The 19,506-nt window shown below is 48.0% G+C and overlaps 1 protein-coding gene across 3 annotated transcripts in view; it reads left to right on the top strand.

The window, feature by feature from the left end:
- The first annotated feature begins 2,000 nt into the window (after positions 1-2,000).
- The window catches only part of LOC104866842 (solute carrier family 22 member 1), a 24,940-nt gene continuing 7,434 nt past the window's right edge, over positions 2,001-19,506 (top strand). The window contains exons 1-8 of one of the 3 annotated variants that reach the window (XM_010631048.2): positions 2,001-2,536; positions 7,505-7,608; positions 8,050-8,204; positions 10,678-10,846; positions 12,293-12,407; positions 12,619-12,725; positions 15,326-15,540; positions 15,968-17,087. In XM_010631048.2, the coding sequence (XP_010629350.1) occupies positions 2,126-2,536; positions 7,505-7,608; positions 8,050-8,204; positions 10,678-10,846; positions 12,293-12,407; positions 12,619-12,725; positions 15,326-15,540; positions 15,968-16,146 (1,455 nt within the window). In that variant the 5' untranslated portion in view covers positions 2,001-2,125 and the 3' untranslated portion in view covers positions 16,147-17,087. Of the gene's footprint in view, positions 2,537-5,060; positions 5,138-7,504; positions 7,609-8,049; positions 8,205-10,677; positions 10,847-12,292; positions 12,408-12,618; positions 12,726-15,325; positions 15,541-15,967; positions 17,088-17,415; positions 17,525-19,506 lie in introns of those variants that run through there. The other 2 variants (XM_010631047.3, XM_010631049.2) reach the window with 2 other exon arrangements.

The raw sequence follows: 19,506 nt of genomic DNA, 5'->3' as shown, positions 1-19,506 counted from the left end.
AGCTGCCCCTGCCATTTCCTGGAGCTCAGGCTGCTTCCCAGCCAGTCAGCTTGGAGCCTAAGGAGGGGAGGTAGTGGCACCTGCCGAAGTCCCAGATGGGTTTGGGGTGGCCTTGCTCTGCTGGACTGTGCAGGATTTCCTTGCATAGCATTGTGTAGAGCCTCACACCCCAGAGAGCCCCGTGTTAACCAGCATGAGATGTTTCTGGGATGGAGGCCAGACGACTTGACTGCCTGGCTCCCATCTCTGTCCAGTAGAAGGCAGCCCCTTGCTCTGGGTTGCCCTGGAGCTGGGGCCCTGACACATGCAGACTGTCCTATATTCCCAGCAGACTGAAGGGTGGAGGGAAGGTGTGCCCAAACTGGCCTCTAGCTGCCCTGCCTCGCAGGCCCTGGTCAAAGATGGTGACAGGCACAGTGGAGCCTGAGCACATAGCACAGATCCTGAGGAAGACAGAAACTAGCGCATCCCTCCTGGCTGCACATGCATCCTGAGGCTAGAGGTCAGGGTCGTGCTACTACTGCATAATCGCCTGGCCACAAATGTGTCAGTGGAAAGCCACACACTCCTGTCTGCCATTGTCTGTGGATCAGCTTGGGAGAGTGGCTGCATTGTCATCCAGAGATACAGCCTCATTGTGAGACTTGTCTGGAGAAAGAAGCTCTTCTGAGCCCACGTGGCTATGGGCAGATCCAGTTCCTGCAATGGAGGAACTGAAAGTCTCAGCTTCTTGCTGGTGACCTGCTGGGGCACCCTTAGCTCCTTGCCACATGGGTCTCCCAACAGAACCACTCCCTTTATCAAGCCTATGAGGGAGAAAGACTCCCCGAAGGAGGATGCTACAATCTTATGTGACACAATTGTGGATGTATCAACATGACATTTACTATTTTCATTGGTTTCAGGAAAATGACAAGTTCTCACATTCAAGGGTATGAACCCAGGAGGTAGGGCGTTTAGGGCCGCTGACAGTACCTGCCTTATCCTGCCTGTCTCTCTCTCATCTTCTCTGTCCTGCTCATCTTGTAGGACAGATGTTGGGCTGGAAGGCCAGTGTTACAGTTCTCTGGGGACTTGTGCAGGCTGCTATGACCACCCCAGTGATTGTTCCTTTGCAAGTCTCTCTCCTTGCTGGGAGCTGGGAACACTCCCATTCCTTTGGCCCAGAGCCTAGCATAGTGCCTGAAATGTATAGCGACTCAGAATATTTGTGGAATAGGTAAAAGAAACAGCAAACAAGCTCTGAGGTATCTCCAGGGCAGCCAGGGGCCCTTGCTCTAGAGTGGGAAATATTTAAGTTCTGTAGCACTGGATAGTGACAGTGGCTTTTACCTCCCCAGCCTTTGTCCCCCAGGTGTGGAAGGGGAACAATGACAGCATCCACTTCAAAGGCTGTGGTGAGAATGAGTTAGAATAGGTATCTCATCCTGGGTCCATGCTCCAAAAACACAGGGTCATATTTCTGTTGGGGTAGTCACTGAGTGGTCTGCAGTCCTTTGATGCCCCCTTTTCCATGAGTTTTGGACATAAATCCCTCTTGATTGACAGACCAGGGTCCAGAGAGGCAACAAACTGCCTTCTCAAAGCTCAGCTGCACAGGGGCATAGACCTACTCTAGTTGGGGACAATAAGCTGCTGTGCGAGTAGTTGGCTTGGTACCTTTGATTCATCTGGGTTATGAAAAGCTCTTTATTGTGCAAATAGTCAATTTGCTACCTTTGATTTATCTGGGTTATAAAAAGCTCTTTGCAGTGTGAATAGTTTGCTACCTTTGATTCATCTGGGCAATAAAAGGTTCTTTCCCAGATCCTCTCTTTAGAATGGCCCTGTGTGACGGCAGACGGTTACAGGTTCTCTTCTGTGTGGAGGAACTCACTGCTCTTAGGCCTCAGCTTCACAGCAAAGCAAACAAATCGACCAGTCAACCTTGTGCTTTCTACCCTTGCCCTCTTGCAGACACCACGGGATAAAAGGTTATTTCTGGTTGGTTGCTTTCCTGATGTATCATGCTTGGAGAGCAACTTGATTTCAAACCAGCCTATTCCACAGAGCTTCAACTGAGACCTTGATGTGGCCACTGCAGCCCAGAACACATCTGGCAGGTTGATAAGGGTGCTGTCCAAACATGCCTACTGTGGATGATGTTCTGGAGCAGGTTGGGGAGTTTGGTTGGTTCCAGAAGCAGGTTTTTCTGAGCCTGTCCCTGGTTCCGATTGCCTTAGCCCCCATCTCCTTGGGCATCGTCTTTCTGGGCTTCACCCCGGATCACTGGTGCCGGAACCCAGGGGTGGCTGAACTGAGCCAGCGATGTGGATGGAGCCTGGCTGATGAACTCAACTATACAGTGCCGGGTCTGGGGGCTGAGAATGAGGCTTTTCTCCACCAGTGCATGCAGTACGAGGTGGACTGGAACCAGAGCACCCTCAGCTGCACAGACCCTCTGTCCAGCCTGCCAGACAACAGGAGTCGCCTGTCACTGGTCCCCTGTCAGCATGGCTGGGTATACGACATGCCTGGTTCCTCCATCGTAACCGAGGTAAGACCGCACTGTGCATTTTGGATGATGTGGGTGTCTGAAGAATAGGATGGACGTAGAGGTTCGTACTTACAGTTTACTTGGCAGGTGCCAGGCTTAGGTCTCCTTCCTCCATTCTCCCCTTCCCTTAGTGGTTTCAGGGTCAGCACATTTAGGACTGTCAGTGGAGGAGCCCAGCGTCCGCTCCTCTCAGCCTGAGCATCAGCAATCTGCCTGTTCACTGGGCAGAGCAGTTGCTGGGACCCCTGGCTTTATATGTTGTGAACGGACATCTGGTCCCCATGGAATCCTTCAACAATGAATCAACAGACTCACCCTCCAGGGATGCCCAACTCTGTTGGAATCTAGACACGGGCCAAGCTTGGGGCTCTCTCTGGAAATGAGACATCCTCTGTTGGAAATGATCTGATGCAACCATTCATTCATCCATTCACCCATCCATGTGTTCATTAAGGATGTCCCAGCTCCCCTGTGCCCTAGCATTCTGGGTGATACTGCTAGTGACAGAGCAAAGAGCTGCAAGGTCCCCTCCAGGAGGCTGCAGTCTTGCAGTGAGAGCAGAGGGGTGATAAGAGAACCAGAACTCACACAGTGGCAGCCTGAGGCCATGTGGTGAAGCTGGGAGCAGAGCATGGAGGGGCTGGTGGACTCTGGGGCGGGGGCAGCATTCAGATGAGCGGATCATGGGTGTCTTTGTGAGAAAGTGCATTTGAACTAAATGTTGGGTGTATTTTGACCAGCAAGAAGAGGGAACAGATGGAGTAAATCCCAAGTCCAGGCCCAGGGTCAGGGAGAGTGAACTTTTGCTACTGTTAGATGTTGCTAAAATGATTTAAATTTAGAGTTGTTAGAGGAGTCACACAGGAGACTGTTTGTAGTCTCTCACCTTGGGGTCAAAATATGGAATCCTGAAGGTCACTAGATAAAGAATAGGATCCCAGTTAAATGTGAATTTCAGAAAATATAATTTTAAAAGGATAATTATGTCCCAGATATTATATGATATTATATGCTCATAGCTGGGCCTGGCTTTATGAATATGAATACTACATGGGTTATGTGTTTGGGTTTTTTTTCTGTACCAGGGATAAAACTCATGACCTTGTGCTTGCAAAGCATGGTGCCACTGAGCTAAATCCCTGGCGCTGGTACTTTATATTTTTATTTACTAAATGTGGCAGCCCTGCCTTAGTGCCATATGAAAGTTTGGTCTTATCTAAGTGAGGAGCAAGGCAATTCTAGCTGGACCTGGTGAGTGGTTGTTTGGGTTTTTTTTCTGTACCAGGGATAAAACTCATGACCTTGTGCTTGCAAAGCATGGTGCCACTGAGCTAAATCCCTGGCGCTGGTACTTTATATTTTTATTTACTAAATGTGGCAGCCCTGCCTTAGTGCCATATGAAAGTTTGGTCTTATCTAAGTGAGGAGCAAGGCAATTCTAGCTGGACCTGGTGAGTGGTCCAGAATCAGAATTATGTTGGGAGTGGAGGTTTCATAAGAGGTAAGAAGATGCATGAGGCAGCCAAGAAAAGAGCCCAGGTGAGAAATGTCAGTCAGCATGGGTGTCATGGGACCAAAGGCATCATGCTGTAAGAGGTACAAATACTGAATGGGTTAGGGAGAAGGAGGACCCAGTTTGGCCAAGGGTTCATGGCCAAACTGGGTGGGGGGCAGGCAAAGGGAGCTTGTGAGCACTGGGTGGGGACCCAGGAGAAGTAGCAGCCTGGATGGGTGAAGAGGTGGTGGCCTATGGCAACAGGAACAGAAAGCAGGGTGCACATACAAGAGGATGGAGTGTTCTGGAAGCGGTTGGTTATGAACAGATGACCCCAATAGTTAGAAATTTGTTGAAGATTTTGGGACTCTTGGAACTGTTCTTGGCAAGCCTCATGAGGAGCAGCTGGTCATAGGAGAAAAAGGTTCCACTGGCTGTGTTGGGTTTGAAAGACAGCAGGATGCATTTGGAAATATTTAGAAGTTAATAGAAGTGTGGGGTGAGGTAGGGTAGAAGGGCAGTAGAAGTCAGCTCCTGGACAGATGTCAACTTGCACTTTAAGTCTTCCAACTACTTTCAAACTGTCTTTGCCCTAATCTTTATGTTAAAGTGGAGATTACTATTGGAGAATGAAGGGCAGTTATTTATTTTTGCAGGACTAATTTTTAACTTAGCATTGCCTTGGACATTGGAATTTGCTTTAGGAAGGAACATGAACACCGTGGTTTCAACACCAAGTTCTTTACCCCGCCCCCCCCCCATATACATGCACACCTCTAAGGCTTCGGGACTGGGATCAAGTGGCTCCGTAAAGAAGGAATGTGATATTTGATGGATTCTGACTCCCCTCATGCAGAGGCCCTGCTCTAATTGCCGTGGCTTCAGCCACAGCCCCATACCAGGCTAGGGAGCCACTGGTTTCCAAACACTGCAAATGTTGCGCAAGAGGGAGAGGTCTCAGACAGAGGTGAGGTAAGGTGGTCACATCTATGTTTTCCATACTTGCCTGGTTCCAGGAGTCACTTGCATTTCCATTCACGACTTACTGAGCAGAATCCCCTGAGAACAGGTACCTAACAAGGACTCTGGGAGATTCTTGGAATGAGGTGAGTTGGTAAACATTGGTCCTATTGCTTTGTATACTGGGCTACAAAGAGTTGCCTCAGCCCTGGCAGAAGCAGTAAAGGAGCCCAGGAAACTCCCCTCTCCTCTGCCTTGTGCAACCCAGCTTCTCTATGGGGTTGAGCCTGTTTTCTCAGGGTGCACATTTCTGCCCAGGATATAGTGGTTGGGCTCAATTCAAGATTGGGAAGGCATAGCAAGGTTGCAAGCCACGCAGGGCACAGTTAGTCCTCTGTGGATGGTAACAGTGGGAAGTGAGGCAGAGATGGGATGCATGTCCTCTGGTTCAGGGAGCTGTCTGGCTCCATACACCATTCTCCAGGGCCTCACAGGAAGGGACAGAGCAACATGTGGTGACGCTGACTTGAAGGACTGGAGTGAAAAATTAAAGAACAACAGTGAAGAAGGGGACAAGCAGTGCTGGGGATTTAGTTCAGTGATGCCACCGCCTGTCTTATAAGTACAAGGTCCCGATCCCTGACACACACACACACACACACACACACACACACACACAAGAAGGGGACAAGATGAGGCCCAGGGTTAACAGTTCCACATACCTCCGCACACTCAGTGACTTTGCTGATATACAGGACATTATCCTGGGTGATATGAGCAGACACTACACAGAAACAGTTGGAGGCAGATCCTGGGAGAGCCAGACAACACCCTGGAATGATCTGCCCCACATGCCTTAATAACAGAGCACAGCAGCGGCGGGAAAGCTACAGGTCTACAGGCTACACAGGGGCTTGCTGAGTTGTGGCCTGGGCAACACTTGCTGGGAAGGTGTGTTTCCAGCGAATTTTACAGGAAATGAACTTTAGGATTGATGGAGGGGATCAGCAACACTCTGAGCAGTAGCTTGTCACCTGCCCGGGGGTGGCAGTGGGGCATGGGCTTGAGATAGTTGACAAGGAGTCTCCTATTCATCCCTAAAAGTCAGGGGATGACGTAGTCACTCACCAGTGTTTCAGGAAAACAAGGTGCTCCTGTCGAGGAACTCATCTGTAAATCAGACTCCAGGCTGGCTGAGATCAGAGTCTTGGAGGCTGCAGGGATTTGACCCCTAGTGCCAGGACAAGGACAAGGCTCAGAGTAGCACCATTAGGGATCTAGTGGTGGGGACATAAATCTCAGTTTTTAAAATCAAATGGCTCATTATTTAGCAAAATTGTCTTCACATGATTTCTCATCATCAGTGCTCACAGCGGCTTTGGAATGTGACGGGACAGGCACCATATACATGCGCCAGGCAGGGAATCTAAAGCCTAACGTTGCTAAACAACTTGCTGACAGGGTCCTCCTGGTTAGGTGGAACCATAAATCAAGAGCAAAGAGAGCAAGGCCAAGAGATAGGAAGGGAAGGAAGCCCAGGATGGGGTGTGCCCAAAGTGGGGAGGGGGTGAGAGGCCACAGCTCCGCCGGCCCATCCTTCTGTTCCCCCAGAGCCTTCTGTCCGCCTTGTTCAGCTCTAAAGAAGTGACCTCGCAGCATGCCTGGGCCTGTGCTAGGGCCAGGGAATCTCCCCAGCCTGCTTGTCTTCCTCCAAGTCTCTGCTTTTCCCAGCCCCACACTGAACAGGCCCTGCTCCCAGTCCATGCCCTCGTCTTCTTCCCTGTCTCTTCCCTAGGACCCCTCCCCTCTCCCGGCTCTTGGCACCAGGGGCCTCTGAGTCTCTTCCCTACTGCGTGCTTCTGGAGGGCCAGCTACCTCCAAGATGACCCCAGTGTCACATCTGCCTTTGCCCTTGCCACTCATAGCTCTACCAATCATGACAGAATGTCTCCAATTCTTGGTGAAATCAATTTAATTAAATTATTATTTAATTTGTTGATTAAGTTTAATTATATAATTAGTTATTTAATCACTAAATTATTGTTTAAATACAGAATAACTAATATGTAACAAATGAAGGATCTTTGACCAACCCTGGAGAACATGTTATAGTTCTTAGTTTCGGGGAAAGTACTTGGCTGTATTTGTTTTTAGATAACTTGCCTGGCAGCCATGTCTCCCTTGAGAAGATTTGTCTAAGCTTATGCTCCCTTCGCCAAAGACATTTCTTCCTGTGACAGCCAGCTGTCAAGGACAAAGCACTTGATAACAGCTGCTTTAATTAATACCTAAAGAGGGTGACTCCAAGGTGTTAGAAATATGTTCTATTTACTGAGTGTCACCAGCAACCTTAAACTGTGTCTTAGGAAAATGTAATAAAAGTGGGTGGAAGTGTTGGGAGACACCAGGTTTTATATCAGCTGTTTTCCTTGTCTGCGGGAGGAAAGAAGCATAGGATCCGTGCTAACACATGGTTCTGTGTTTCCGTCCTTCCCAACATGGTGTGGTGGCAGTTTAACTTGGTGTGTGCCAACGCCTGGAAAATGGACCTCTTTCAGTCGGGCCTGAACTTGGGCTTCTTCCTTGGCTCCCTGGGCATTGGCTACATTGCAGACAGGTATGAGAAGGCTGGGCCTGTCAAACACACCTTCCCTGCTGTGAGGACCAGAGCTGCTGGGTCAAAGGCGGAGAACGTGGTGGGGGAAATCCACTGAAGAAGGTGGTGGGGATGAGACGTGGTGGCCACTCTTGGGACCTCTGTGGGATACAGGGCAGAGATAGGTGGAGAACATGGATTATACAGTGGTGAGGGCAGACAGACTGGGGAGTAAACCACAATTTGGGGAGCAGGGTCATTTTGACGGAAGGGGTGAGAACAGCTTGTGTCACGGCAGTTCATGGGGAAGGACTTGCGGAGGAAGCTGGGGCTCCATCCCAGATGACGGCCATTAGGAGATGTGCTAGAGTAGCCTCGAACCCACACAACAGTGGTGTCGGGGGCCAGTGGGATGTGCATATCCAACCCCCATTCCCTGCTCTTGCCTCCTTCTCTCTGCAGGTTTGGCCGTAAGCTGTGTTTCCTGGGGACAGCCCTGGTCACTGCTGTGTCGGGTGTGCTGACAGCAGTGGCTCCAGACTACACATTCATGGTTCTCTTCCGCCTGGTGCAGGGAATGGTCAGCAAGGGCGTCTGGATGTCTGGCTACACCCTGAGTAATTACATGTGGGGCTGACATCTCCTGGATAAATGTAGGACGGAGGTCAGGAGGCAGGGTCAGAGGGGACAAGATGAACATGAAGGTGAGGTTTTGGGGACAGGGAGGTTTGCAGTGTCTACAGAAATGAGGATAATTAGCCAGGTATGGTGGCACCCACCTATAATCCTGCAGTCCGGGGGGCTGAGGCAGGAGGATCACATGTATGAGCCCAGCATAGGTAACTTAGTGACTCAGCGAGACCCTGTCTCAAAATAAAAAAATACGAAAGGCTGGGGATGTAGCTCAGTACAAAAGTTTTAGGTTCAATCCTCAGTACCAGGAAGAAAGAAAGAAAGAAAGAAAGGGAAAGAAGGAGAGATGATAGTTAATTGTATGTGTGTAGGCAGGGCCCACATGAGGCAGGCATGGATTCCTTTTCTTAATACTGCAGTTAGTAGAGTCAGGAGGTAGTGCAGGACCTGGACACATTGAGAAAGTATTTTGACTTTTAAAAATATGAAATAACCAGAAACTTCTTCAATGAAAAAAAAAAAAAAAGACAGCCTATTTGAATGACGTTCCAGAGTTAGGAGACAGAGCACAAGTGGAAAAAGAGAGAGATAGACATCATGATTTTTTAAAAGTTGAGGCATAAACCAACATGGGTAGCCAGTAGCCTATGTATTAGTCGTTTTCATTTTTCACATACTCTATGAAGGGTAAGAAAACCGCAGGAACTCCCTTCCTGGAGAAAAGTAGTGTAAGAGATGTTCATACTTTCCCCAATCCATGAACAGGGCACATCAGAGCAGGGAGGAGAAGCTACATTTTTGCGTTTTGGGGAAGAGAAAAGAAGCAGTCTTACTGGTCATTTCTGAAAACAATGTCCTACTGCTTGGCTCTCTGAGGGCCAAGGGAAACCATGTTCCTGTCTTGAGGAACAAGAAACTTGTTCACTTGCAGATCCCAGTTGAGGACAGAGCCCTTGCAACACAGCCGTCCTGTCAGCTGCTCAGGCTGAACGTCTTGACGTCGACCTCACTGCCACCTCTTTCCTTCCATGCCATCCCATCTCCAATCCATCAGTGAATCCTGCTCTTACCTTTATTTTCCACACACACAGAATTCCACTCCCTCTATGACCTCTGCTGGTCCGAGCCTCTACCAAATGGATCCTCCAGGTGCATCTGAAGTTGATTCTTGACTCAGCTGAAAAGTGAGCCTTTGGAAGCAGAAATGGCAGGTGGCTCTCTGCTGCCCACATTGGCTCTGTGTCATATGAGAAAGGAGGACAAGATCCTTGTAATGTCCTCTAATCCCTGCAGGGTCACAGCCCTGTTGCCCCTCTGAACTCAGCCCCAGTCATCTGCCTTCCTTTGCAGTCACACCTCGAGCCACATGAGCCTCCTTATAGTCCCCCATCCTGGAGCACATTTCCCCTGTCACCTCCTGACTCTTCCACCTTTGCTCCATTCCATCCATGTGCCTCACCAGCTCTGTGTAGAACTGAAACCCTTCTGACCCCCAGGCTCCTGATTTCCTCTCTGATCTGAGCTTCAGTTCTCCACAGAATGGAGGACATTCCAACAGCATATGACTTAGAGGGTACGATCAATAACTACGGTGGCTGTTTAATTAAAACTTCATTACAATAAAAGACACATTGCCATTCATCTTCCTTGAAATACTCCCCCTCATTTTGAACATAATTGTCCCATCATTCTTGCCACATTCTGAAGCAGTTCTGAACATATGGTACCAGATTGAGTGACTAAGGTGGATGAAGACACATTGTTTCTATTTGACAGAAATTATTGTAAATGGTTGCTCAATGTAGTGATCACAAAATATGATGAATATTTAAATTAAGAAATTGTATTACAGTAAAAGACCTTGCCATTAATTCCCCTCAGAATACTCAAATAGCTCACCTTGCTTTGAACACACCCTGTTGTTCTTGGAAATATGTCTTTTATAGATTAAAAAAACAAACAAAAAAAAACCGTTCACCGTACTTTTTGATCACCTGTATATATCCATTACACGCCCTGGCTGCTATCTGTCAGACTGTGAGGACTCCTATATTTTCACTGTGTTCTGAACACAAGAGCACTGGCAGGGGCCCAGGAGGGGCTTGGAGATAAGCTTACTCTGCAAGGGTCCTGGAGCTTCTCAGGCAGGCTTGAGGAGCAGAGGCTGGGCCCTGAATCAGGACAAGGGGAAACATGCATGGCATGATGGGAGACAGAGAGAGGACAGGTAGAGGAAGTCAGGCAATAGTACAGTCTGAGTCTGGGGGTCCGTGCGGACTGGTATTAAGGGTGGGGGAGCCAGATGCCAGCAGGTATGGTTTGGGGGAGGATTCACAGGACCATTGAGTATGTGTGGCCAGGATGGGGACAGGTGGGGACAGAGGATGGATGGACACGCATCCCTCCCTGGACCTCACATCTGCTGGGAGATGCATGGTGACCATGTTTCTGTTTCAGTCACAGAATTTGTTGGCTCAAGCTACAGAAGGATGGTGTCGATCCTGTACCAGGTGGCCTTCACAGTGGGGCTGGGGGTGCTTGCTGGGGTGGCATATGCCATTCCACACTGGCGCTGGCTCCAGCTGGCTGTGTCCCTGCCCACTTTCCTGTTCCTGCTCTACTACTGGTAATACTACCTTCCTGTTCCCTGCCTGCCATTCACGGGACTAGGTTCTGTGGGGTGGGGTACCATGTGCACCTGTACCCCATACTAGCCACCTCGAGGGGCCTCGGCAGGCACACACATGTGGCACAGAGCTGCTTCCAAAGCCATGCCTGCTACTGGGCCATTTATATGCTGCCCAGAGACCCTCCTGATGAGGGGAGCATCCTCAGACAGAGACTGCTCAGAGTCACACATGCCAACCTGCCTAGACTCAAGTTTTGCTAGAAGCTGGACAAAAGCCCATGCATGACAGGGCTGGATGTCCACCCCAAAGCCTGAGAAGTGCACCTTCCAGAAACAGGAGGCCAAAGTGACCACAGAGACACTGGCCTTGGTGGCAGCCTCATGCCTAGATGCAGGAGGCAGATTTGCAGGTGTTGCCAACAATCCGGGAAATCTTGGAGCCAATCCAAGTGTCCAGTACAGGCAAGAGGCTCAAGAGGGATTGTTTTACCACACTGGCCACCAGAGGCTCCTCAGTGGTGAAAGCGTAAAGTTAGATCTCACTTTGTTACTTACTTATATCTCTCCCACTCTTCTCTCTTTTCTCTCTCTTCTGTCCCCTGCCCTCCTACTTCATTTTTAGGGTAATATTGCTATAACATGGCTCAGATATACCTCTCATTTAGCCACATATTTGTTATTTGGTTGAATTTATGAGTGAGAGGGCTCCTCATATTCTTTAGAGACAAGGTGCATGGAGCCATTATGGAACAGAACCACTTAACTGAGGTGTTAATCTTAATACCTGTGAGCTCATTGCAGAGTTTGAAGGGCTAAACATCTGTGGGTGACACTAGGGTAGACTCGGGCTCTCTAAAGGAAAGCTGGCCTCTTAGTGTGCGTGTTCACAGCCTGCAAGTTCAGAAGAAGCCTGCCCCTCCTGGTGAAACAGAGGGGTCCCCGAAAAAAGGACACTCAGGGCTAAGTGTGAGTTTCCAGAAGATGCTTGTGCCAAAGTCCCAGTCTCTAAGTTTCAAAATCCCTGCCTCATTTGAAATAGACAGCATGGTGTGCGGTTTTAAAGGAGAGTGAATATATTATATTATTTTGCTTGGGGGATGTTGTGGGAATGGAGGGTGGCACCTGGAGCATCTACTCTGTGCGGCTGTATTCCCAGGGGACAGGGGCTGCCAACTTTCAGGAACGATGGGCCCCTGCTCCATAGAAAGAAGACAACAGGGGCAGCTGTAGCTTCCTCTTCTCTGTACATCTTAACAGGTGGCCCTGAGCACGAGTTGACAGCTCTTACGAGGGCCACCCAGGTCAGGTCACATTGAACGTGGACCTTGTCCACCAGCTGCTTGAGGAATACGTGTCAGGCTGTGTGCGGCCGAGCACTGGTCAGGATTTAATGTCGGATGGCTTCTGGGGAAGATGCATTCTGGTGATGAGCTGTGTCCACAGGTGTGTGCCGGAGTCACCGCGATGGCTGTTATCACAGAGGAGAAACACTCAGGCAGTAAAGATCATGGAACACATTGCTCACAGGAATGGGAAACCACCTCCTGCCGATTTAAAGGTGATGGAGCCAGTACGGAGGTCCTCGTGTCATGGGTTTGGGGTTGGGTGTGTGTTTTGAAAAGTGTCTCGGGGCTGCTGTGGGAAGCAGTAGAACCCCGCTCACCTCTGGCTATGAAGCCTGGTGGTGGCCATGGCCCACCCAGGGCTTCTCCCCGAGGAATCGATTGTCCTCCACAATTGGGTGAGGTGTTGCTCTGACTCCCTCTCAGATGCTCTCTGTGGAGAAGAATGTGATGGAAAAGCTGAGCCCTTCGTTTGTGGACCTGTTCCGCTCGCCAACCTTGCGGAAGTACAGCTTGGTCCTGATGTACCTGTGGTGAGGGACCTTCCCTGCATGCCCGCAAACCTTCCTCCTGATGCACCTGGGTGAAGGTCCCATCCTACATGCTCCCACACCTTGGCACCCCACCAGTGGAGAGCGGCCCTTCTCTGCACCCCGGGGCATCCTGGGCTCATGTACTGCCAAGCATGGGTACAAATGAGGAATTGTAGCACTGTCGTTGCATGCTCTAAGTATGCTAAAAAAAAAAAAATCTTATTTCTCCCTTGGGGACAGAATACTGGGGAAAGACTCATTTCAGTGCTTATTTGTTACCTGTGAAAGGTCAACAGTAACAGGATTGGAAAGAGCCATCCCTTTACTTACTGTCTCCATGACTCCTGAGACCCTCAAGGAGGAAATTTCCTTTCTTAACCTGAAAACCCAGTGGAACCACTGGGAGCATCTGTGCATCCCTGATCCGTTGGCTGGAAACCTCCTATGCAGTATGGATTCACCTTGCCCACTCCAGGGTTCTGTGTCCTCCTCCTGCTCTGATAGAAGGAATCCTTTACCTATCCCCTCAGGACAGAGGGTCAGCTCCTCCATACAGGCTGTGTCTTCAGAATAAAGCTATTCTTAAATAATTCTCCCAACACCCAACGGGTTTGGCAGAGGGACCCTGCACCTCCCCCAAGGATGAGTCAGCTTTGCTTCCCAGTCATAGGCGTTTACACCAACACAGAAGGTTTTATTAGAACAGAGTTGCACTAGGAGGATGGTGTCCAGCACAGAGTAGACCCTCAGTAAATATTTATTGACAGTTGAATGAATAACAACTGTTCCACAGAATCCATCCAAGTTCTTTAGGCACCAGGGTTGCTGTGCCCTGTCCTGCCTCACTAGTTGCCCATCCCTCTGCTCTCTTTGTGCCCTGCCACAGGATGACCCTTTGCAAGCCCCTCATGTAGCTGGTAGCTTTCTGTTGACACTCAGCATTCGGCCCAGCAATATCTGCACAAAGGGCCTGGGGCCACTGCTGCAAAGAGAAATGACGGCTCACCTTCCTGAAGGGTGTGGTTTTCCTCTCCACCCCGACACACTCCTCCCAAGAGGGCGTTTTCTACTCTTCTGTCCTCTTACTAATCCTTCAATAAATTCTGTCAGCGCAGTCTTGACAATGTCTCAGAGTCTTCCTCTTGTCACATGCACGTAGTTCCCCGTGGAGCTGTGGGCGATTTCTCTGGTCTGTTACCACAGGAGCCTCTGAGATGGTCTCTCTGTGTGCAGTGCTGCCTCCAGGCCCAGCTCACAAGGCGGGCAAAGCCTGTCACTCCCTGCCCATCCCTCCCATGAAAATAAGCCCAGTTCCTTTCTGTGGGCCGCAGGACTTTTCATGAGCTAGCCTTGGACACTGCCTTCTGTCCCCCTCCCCTTCCACCTGCTGCTTCTACCTGGAACCCAAGAGACCTGCCCATTGCTTGCTGGTGGTGACCTTCAGAAAGCGCCATCATTCCTTATTAATTAAAATCTCATCATGCAATGTAAACACTGATATGATTATGAAATGTTTGTACCTTCCAAAATAATAGAGCATCACATCTCCAAAAGAGATACACAGAACTCCTTATTTTTTGGCATTTCTGAGAATTGAACTCCAAACGTATGCATGCTAAGCAAGCTACACCCTCAGCCCAGGAACCTCTAAAACTTGTTTGTGTATTACTGGGGGTTAAACCCAGGGGCTTCACACTGAGGTACTTCCCTACCACACATGTCCTTATTATTTTGAGACAGGCTTTTCTAAGTTGCCCGGGCTGGACTAGAACTTGCTGTCATCCTGCCTCAGCCTCCCAGAGTGCTAGGACTATAGGCATGCACCACCAAGCCCAACAATTTTTACTTGACCCAGTGATTTAGGCCTATGTGTCGTATTCTGTAATATTGCTATGTTTACCTCAAATATGGGTGTAGGGTGGTACAGTGAAAGAAGAAAATAAGAGAACAGTTCTGGTTAAAGACAGCACTATAAGGTGGAGGGTGTCACTGTGGGGTCCGGGAGACTTGGCCAACTTCTCCTTCTGCTGTGCTTTGCAGAAAAATGATGATGGTGAAGGCCATAAAAGCTTATCTTTACTGAGCGCATGTGGTGTGCTGGGAACCATAATAGACACTTTTGCCCATTAACTCAATGAATACTTAAGACAAACCAGTGTGGTATATACTGTTATTATCTCAGTTACAGTGACAGGAGTAAGGCCTGGAGAGAGGTAAGTTAACTTCCTGAAGGTCACACAGCTTATAAAGCAGCTTCACAACTGAAGCCTGCTTGCTCCCCTACTGCCTTCTCCTGCCTTCCTCCTTGGGGGACTGTTGGATGAAGAGGAGGTTCTTCCTAGTGTCTGACACCTAAGTGTGTAGTGTGCACAATAGCAACCCTTGCTTTCCTTGTGCAGGAGTCTGTGGGATTGTCCTCTAGGGCACACTCTCACCTCTATAGTGGAAGAACTTTCTCATCAAGGCCCCTCCTAGGACCCCCTTCCTGATTCTTAGCTCTCCCCTTTTGTACTGCTCTGGGACATTGTGTATCTGTCACTTCTGCTTCTGTTCCTTTCCCCCCAGCCAGCCTCTGACCTACATTTCTCCTCCTGGCCCAGGTTCTCCTCTTCTGTGCTGTACCAGGGCCTCATCCTGCATGTCGGGGCCACCGGGGAGAACCACTACCTGGATTTCTTTTACTCCTCTCTGGTTGAATTCCCTTCAGCCTTCATCATGCTTGTGACCATTGACCGAGTGGGCCGAATCTATCCTTTGGCTGTGTCCAATCTGGTGGCAGCAGCTGCCTGTTTAATCATGATTTTTATTCCACATGGTGAGTTATCAATTTTCCAGGGAATTGAATTATGGGAAAAGTGCTGTAACTCATTTCAGCTTTCATTGATAAGCTTTTAGAATAAGAAAAAGACATGGTGTCACTTTTGCCTATAATTTTTTTTTTTTTGCAGTATTGGGGGTTGAACCCAAGGTCTTCACACTGAGCTACATCCTCAGCTCTCTTTTTTTGAAATTTCTAATTTTGAGACAGGATGTGGCTAAGTGCTAAGTTGCCCAGTCTGGACTATGTCATTCCTGGTGTGTGTCATCAGGAATAGAGTTGTGGGTGATATCCTGTGTGTGTCACTGGTGGCCATGTATTCTTGATTTCCTTGGGTATCCCTTGCTGGATCCCTGGGGGTACATAAGTTTGGCTTTATTTTTTAACTTACTTTTTAAAACTTAATTTGATTCTTCTTCAATAGACTCTGACAGTTTGCTCAAAGCAGTTGGGCCGTTTCACTCCCCTCCCCCAGAGACACACGACAATTCCATTGACCTCACCAACATGTGGTATGGCAAGTCTCTTCAGTACCAGCCATTTGGTGGATGTGCAGGCCGGTCTGTAGATCTTAAGACCCAAGAGAATCCAAGCTGTGTGTAAAGTTAAAGCAGATTCCCTTTTGTCAGTTTGCATTTGGGTACATAATTACTTTTCATGCTTGTTGCCTTTGGAAATGTTCAATAAATACCAGGCAGATTTGCTGTTTTCTCCTTTGTTTTAATCACTGTGCTTTGCACTTGTTGGCTTAATGAGTCATTTTGGCAGGCATATGTGCAAGGGGCTGTGGAAAATGTCCTGTGAGATCTGTGTTCTCCAGAGCTGGGCTGGAAATACATTGGCAGAGAGAAGACAGCTCAGTGGGGGAGGACAAAGTAGACAAGAAGAGGGGCATAGCGAGTCTGGAATAGATTCCCCCTATTTTGTCTCCAGTCTCCTGTTTCTGGACTCCCAGGGAATATGTCACGAACAGCAGATTTCAGAAATTAACAGCCCCAATGCTGGGAAGGAGGGTGCCAAGGCCAGCAGAGCTCAGGCATTGTCCTTCAGCACCCTGCATTGCTCCTGCACGCACCACAGCCCTGGCCCGGTCCTCATATTCTGCCGCTGTCACTCATTCCTTCCAGCGGTGCCCATGGGGACAGGGCTGCCTGGACCCCCAGCTAGAAAAGACCCTCACAGCAGCCTGAGACTCTAATATTTTGGTTGGAAATGAACATTAGGCTGAGGAGTGGTTCAAGAACTACTGCAGAAGGGAGCTGTGTTTGTTATCATACCTCTTATGTTTCAGGCACTGTGCTGGCAGTGACACAGTTGTATCATCATTAAAACACCAGCCTTTAAATTCTGTGATTCAGGGGGGCTTTTGTTGCATATCATTTCTAAATTTCATAGCACCCTATAAGCTGAGTATGAGCATTTCCATTTGACGGTTTAGCAGACCAAGGCACAAAGAAGTAGACAACTTCTGTATGTCTGTACAGCTGGCAGGAGGCAGAACACAGATTTAAAAAGTCCATTTTTCCCTGAGAAGCTGAGGCAGAAAGACCAAATGTTCCAGTCAGCTTGGTCTCAAAATAAAAAGTAGAAAAGGGTGGGGCATGTAGCTCAGTGCAAAGGCCTTGGGTTCCATTTCCAGTATCACTTTCCCCTCCCAAAATAGCTTATTCTTTGTTCTGCACAAGGGAGCTTTATCAAGGCCCCAAATCTCTCAGGACTCAGTTTACTTATCCAGAAAAGAAAATATTGGAGAATAAAATCTCTTAGGCCCTTCCATCTCTAGCAGTGCAAGCACAATCCTCGGTGCTCCCCTCTGTCTCTTGGGGAGCAAGGTCCCCTCCCCGTGCTCACTGTCCTAGTGTCCCTCTGCAGATATGCGCTGGCTACAAATCGCAGTGGCTTGTGTTGGCCGGATGGGAACCACCATCATGTTGCAAATGGTCTGCCTGGTGAACACTGAGCTGTTACCCACCTTTATCAGGTGAGTGCCTGAGGGGAACAGCAGACATGGAAAAAAACATTAAAATGTGTTATATTTATGTATTAATTCTGCTCAATGAATGTAATCATCATGTACTAAAAGAGGAAGAAAGAAAAGCCAATGCCCACCAGGCTCAGTGAGGACCAGTGTTTGCAAGATATTTCCTCTAGATACTGTCAGGGTAGATGAACTGGGCATTGGTGTTGTTAAGGACTTGATCTTGAAGAGGTGGGGCTGGGCATCAAAGAGCTAGGAGAATTGAATTTTGACTATGTGTCTTTAACTAGCACTAACTACTTGTACCAACTTCAGAGGTTCTGTTAACATCCCTGGCCATCATTTTCTTCAACAGCTGACTTTTTGTACAGGGCTAAGCAAAGAGTTTCCATACATGTGATTCAGGTTAGCCTTTAAACTTGATACTGAGAATTACTATCCCTGTTTCACTGAAAGATGAGGTTATTGTTCTGTAATGTAGGGCCTTTCTAAAATACTTTGGTAGAATTACACATAGTACAAAATTTACCATCTTGAACCTTTGTAACATTTCAGGAGTATTAGGTCCACTCGCATTGTATGCCCAGTCTCCAGAACTCCTCTTTTTATCTTGCAAAACAGAAATTCTGCATGTTCATGCATTCAGCAGCCCCTCATTCCTTCCTCCTCACAAGCCCCTCGCAGCCACCATTTTACTTTCTGTCTCTATGACTTTGACTACTCTGAGAACCTCGTGGGTGGAATCATACAATATCTGTCTTTTTGTGACTAGCTTGTTTTATTTATCATGACGTCTTCAAGGCTCGTCTGTGTTGCAGCCTATGACAGAATTCCCTTCTTGTTAAGTCTGAATAATATTCCACTGTGTATACACTGCATTTGTTCAACCACTCATCTGTCTGTGGACATTTGAGTCTCTTCCCACTTTGACTTCATGGACAATGCTACTCTGAACGTGGCTGTACACAGATTTCTTGAAAACTCTGTTTTATTTCAGGTGTATATCCAGCACTGGAATTACTGGATCATATGCTAATTCTATTTTTAATTTTTTTAAGGCGCCTCTGTACTGTTTACCCTAGCAACTGCACCATATTACGTTTCCAACAATGCATCAGAGTTTCAGTCTCTCCACATTCTCATCAACACTTATTTTCTTTTTCTTTCCTCTTTTCATAATAGCCACTCTAATGGGTGTGAAGTATATCTCATTATGGTTTTCACAATTCCTTTATTATTTCTTTCTTTCTCTGGTATGGGGGATCAAACTCAGGACCTTGCCCTCCAGGCAGGTGCAACTCCACTGAGCTAAATCCCCGTCCCGCTACGGTTTTGATTCCTGTAATAATTAGTGATGTTGAGCATCTTTTCATGTTCTTGTAGGACATTTGGGTAACTTCTTTGGAGAAATGTCTAAGAAAAAACTTTCCCATGCTTGTGCTGGGTCATGTGGGTCATTTGTGGTTGTTGTTGAGTTGTAGTACTTTATATATTTTAGATAATAACACCTTATCAGATACAGGATTTGAAAATACTTTTCCTCTATTCTCTTGGTTGCCCTTTCACTCTCTTGTGTGCTTTGACTTGTTGACATTTTAAATTTTTGTGTATTTCAATTTATCTCCTTTTACTTTTGCTGTCTATGTTTTTGGTGCTAAAGAACTAATTTTTTAAAGTCAGGTAGGATGGTGTTAGGGACCTGACGCTGCCATCACAGGCTGCATTCTCCTGGTTCTTCTTGGCTCTTAAAATGACCTCATGTTCTTATCTTTAGTTTCCCTCCCCCCAAGGCCACAGTGTTCTGGAGGAGTTAAACCTAAGTTTCTGCAGGACTGAACCCATAAGAGGCAACCTGGCCTGTGATAGGTTAAAAGTAACTCATTCCTCATAAATAAGCAATAGCCCAGCCCGAAACCAATAAAAAGAACTTCCTCTCTCTCTCTCTCTCTCTCTCTCTCTCTTCCCTCTCTCCTCTTCCTGACCTG

Source organism: Fukomys damarensis, unplaced genomic scaffold (genome assembly GCF_012274545.1).
Source record: "Fukomys damarensis isolate Sample0158 unplaced genomic scaffold, DMR_v1.0_HiC HiC_scaffold_14, whole genome shotgun sequence".
NCBI lineage: Eukaryota > Metazoa > Chordata > Mammalia > Rodentia > Bathyergidae > Fukomys > Fukomys damarensis.
This window is presented reverse-complemented; position numbering and strand designations above follow the sequence as displayed.